At 36.7% G+C, this 3,017-nt stretch overlaps 1 protein-coding gene across 1 annotated transcript; it reads left to right on the top strand.

Moving 5' to 3' along the window:
* Window positions 1-1,875: 1,875 nt before the first annotated feature.
* LOC142835884 (olfactory receptor 4N4C-like) lies at window positions 1,876-2,802 on the top strand. Its single transcript, XM_075949704.1, has one exon. It carries the CDS (start codon window positions 1,876-1,878, stop codon window positions 2,800-2,802), a length of 927 nt encoding a protein of 308 aa, XP_075805819.1.
* The last annotated feature ends 215 nt before the right edge of the window (window positions 2,803-3,017 follow it).

Consider the following 3,017-nt stretch of genomic DNA (forward strand, 5'->3'; position numbering starts at 1 on the left):
TCCGTAGCTTTTGGTTCCTGTCCTGGAACTAGCTCTTGTAGACCAGGCTGGCCTCGAACTCACAGAGATCCGCCTGCTTCTGCCTCCCGAGTGCTGGGATTAAAGGCGTGCGCCACCACTGCCTGGCTCATTTGGTATTAATTTTTAGTCATAAATTTATATATAGCAACTGAAACATGTTAGAGTACAGAACCAATAACCAATACAGAAAAGATATGGTGAAAATTAAAATAAAGTATTGCCTAGGATTCTGGTTTCACAATAGTCTAGTTCTCCTTTTACCCATAATGCTGATGACACTGATCTTGAACTTTGAGATCAAGCTGAAGAGAAACCTATATAACCTTTTATTCTGTAATCTTAAATTTATGTAGTTATCAAACTCAAGAATTTTACTCTGAAAGTAGTAACAGTCTTTACCACACATTACTTCTCAGAACTTAGAATACATTGTACATTTTCCCAAAGTTTATTGATGATATCCATCCACCATTATGTCTCCCTGGCCCCTTCAGTGCTCCCTTCTTCTCTGTCTCCCTCTGAAGTGTGTGCTGCCAATGTGCACATCTGTGTATGCTCATCGAATGCACACATCTGATCTTTGACCTTGTTTAGGATATAATGTGTATGCATCTCTATATGCATTTTTTGAGTGAACATATGCAGGCACAAATTTAAGTATCTGCTTGTGTGTGATGTAATGTACTTCTTCTATTGTCAGTTTAGCAGTGTGTGGAAATATCTGTTATTATTAATAAATATATTAAGGTAAGGTGAAAAGAGAGATGATGATTGATAGAGATAAAGAAAATCTCCTGGTATTTAAAAATATTTAAAACGACTTCTTAATTTGAGAGATTTGTTCTTTTATTTCTTTTCTCTTTCACAGTCTCTCTTGTCAACTGTAGGCAATGAAGCCTTCTTTCCTCCAACTCATTATTAATTATTAATTAAAGTATTTAAATGTATTTTAATAGTATTGTGTAACTAAACTTTTGTAAGATATTTTTCTTTTTAGACTGAAGTATTCTTATGGAACTTAAGAGCCTTTGGGTATTTGCTATTCAAAGTTTATCTCATTCACATCTATTTGTGGCACACCCCAGCGGCATAATGCTTTCCTCATATGTATAAAAACTACCACGATGTTGTATAAACTATACAACTAAAAGACAAGACTTCAAAAAATCAGATAAAAACGTGCATGGCATGAATTTGCTCAAGTTTTAATCACAGTAATTTATCATGTTCATTCTGATTCAAAGCACAAGCCTTATAGCAAGTTAATTCATTACAGAAGACAGTATCAGTTTGTCATCCTTCTACTGAGCAACGTTCTGAATTATACCTGGTTAATGATTACATCTCTTGTAAAGAAAAATAAAATGTTCTCAGGAAATGAGTGGTTTCTAGCCTTCTAACAGCATCCTAAGAAACAAATATCAAATGGTATACAGTTCAATAGTTTTGATGAATACCTACGTGTGAAACAATTATAACTTATAGATTCACTACTCCTTTCACTATCAATATTTATTCAGTCCCTTGTAAAATATGCTTATAAAGACTTCAATATCTTTAGCAAATTCATTTTTGTTTTCTCAGGGAAACAAAAAACCCAGAACAATGACATTTTTATTTTACAGGTGAGTTAAACTGAGGCTCTGCACTAAAGCTGGCAGGGATGTGGCTCCACAAGAGAGATGCTGACAATTAAGTGTTATAAAAATGAATATACAGAGGGGATGGTTTAGGTGTAGAGTGAGATGAGATAATACACTTGGTTCTAACCATGCTTCTAGGAGGAGAATAACTATGACCTAGTGTCAGAAGAGAGAAGATTGCTGTATTTGTTATGTTCTGTAGGGACTGGTGATGGAGACAGAAAACAGGACAGTTGTTATAGAATTCATCCTCATAGGACTCACACAGTCACATGAAATTCAGCTCTTGGTCTTTGTTCTGAGCTTAATTTTCTACACCATCATCTTGCCTGGAAATATCTTCATCATCCTCACCATCTTATCAGACCCTGGGCTCGGTGTCCCACTTTATTACCTCCTGGGAAATTTGGCTTTCCTGGATGCCTCCTATTCCTTCATCGTGACTCCCAGGATGTTGGTAGACATCTTCTCTGAGAAGAAGGTAATCTCCTATAAAGACTGCATCACTCAGCTATTTTTCTTGCACTTTCTTGGTGGAGGTGAAGGGTTACTTCTGGTTGTGATGGCCTTCGACCGCTACATTGCCATCTGCAGGCCTTTACACTATTCCACTGTCATGAGCCCTAGAGCCTGCTATGTGATGCTGTTGGCTCCATGGTTTGGAGGTTTTGTTCATTCCGTAATTCAGGTTGTCCTCATCCTCCGCTTGCCCTTCTGTGGTCCAAACCATTTGGATAACTTCTTTTGTGATGTTCCTCAGGTCATCAAGCTAGCCTGCACAGACACCTTTGCTGTTGAGCTCCTAATGGTCTTTAATAGTGGCCTGCTTACTCTCCTGTGCTTTGTGGGGCTGCTGACTTCCTATGCAGTTATTTTATGTCATGTTCACAGGTCAGCATCTGAAGGAAAGAACAAAGCTATATCCACATGTACCACTCATGTCATAATCATATTTCTTATGTTTGGACCTGCAATCTTCATCTATACACGCCCGTTCACAGCTTTAGCAGCTGACAAGGTGGTTTCTTTCTTCCACACTGTAATATTTCCCTTGATGAATCCTGTGATTTATACCCTTCGAAACCAGGAAGTAAAAACGTCTATGAAAAAGTTAATCATTCGCCATATAGTTTGTTAGCTATTTTTTTAAATAAATGATCAAGGTGAATAATTTTGCATGGCATTTATTGTTATAAAACAAATGCTGTTATTCTGAGTATATCTCTTTTTCAGGTATTGTATAGTTGATTTGGTAGAGTTATACATAGTGAAAGATTAAACTTTGTTTGTTTTAAAGATTGCAAAATGGAATAACAGAGTTATTGAAGTATATTGGATGAGTGTGTTAAATGC

Source organism: Microtus pennsylvanicus, chromosome 15 (assembly GCF_037038515.1).
Source record: "Microtus pennsylvanicus isolate mMicPen1 chromosome 15, mMicPen1.hap1, whole genome shotgun sequence".
NCBI lineage: Eukaryota > Metazoa > Chordata > Mammalia > Rodentia > Cricetidae > Microtus > Microtus pennsylvanicus.

What these genes read in the sequence shown, in the direction of transcription:
- LOC142835884 (XM_075949704.1), top strand. Translation starts at nt 1,876, where the DNA reads ATGGAGACAGAAAACAGGACAGTTGTTATAGAATTCATCCTCATAGGA.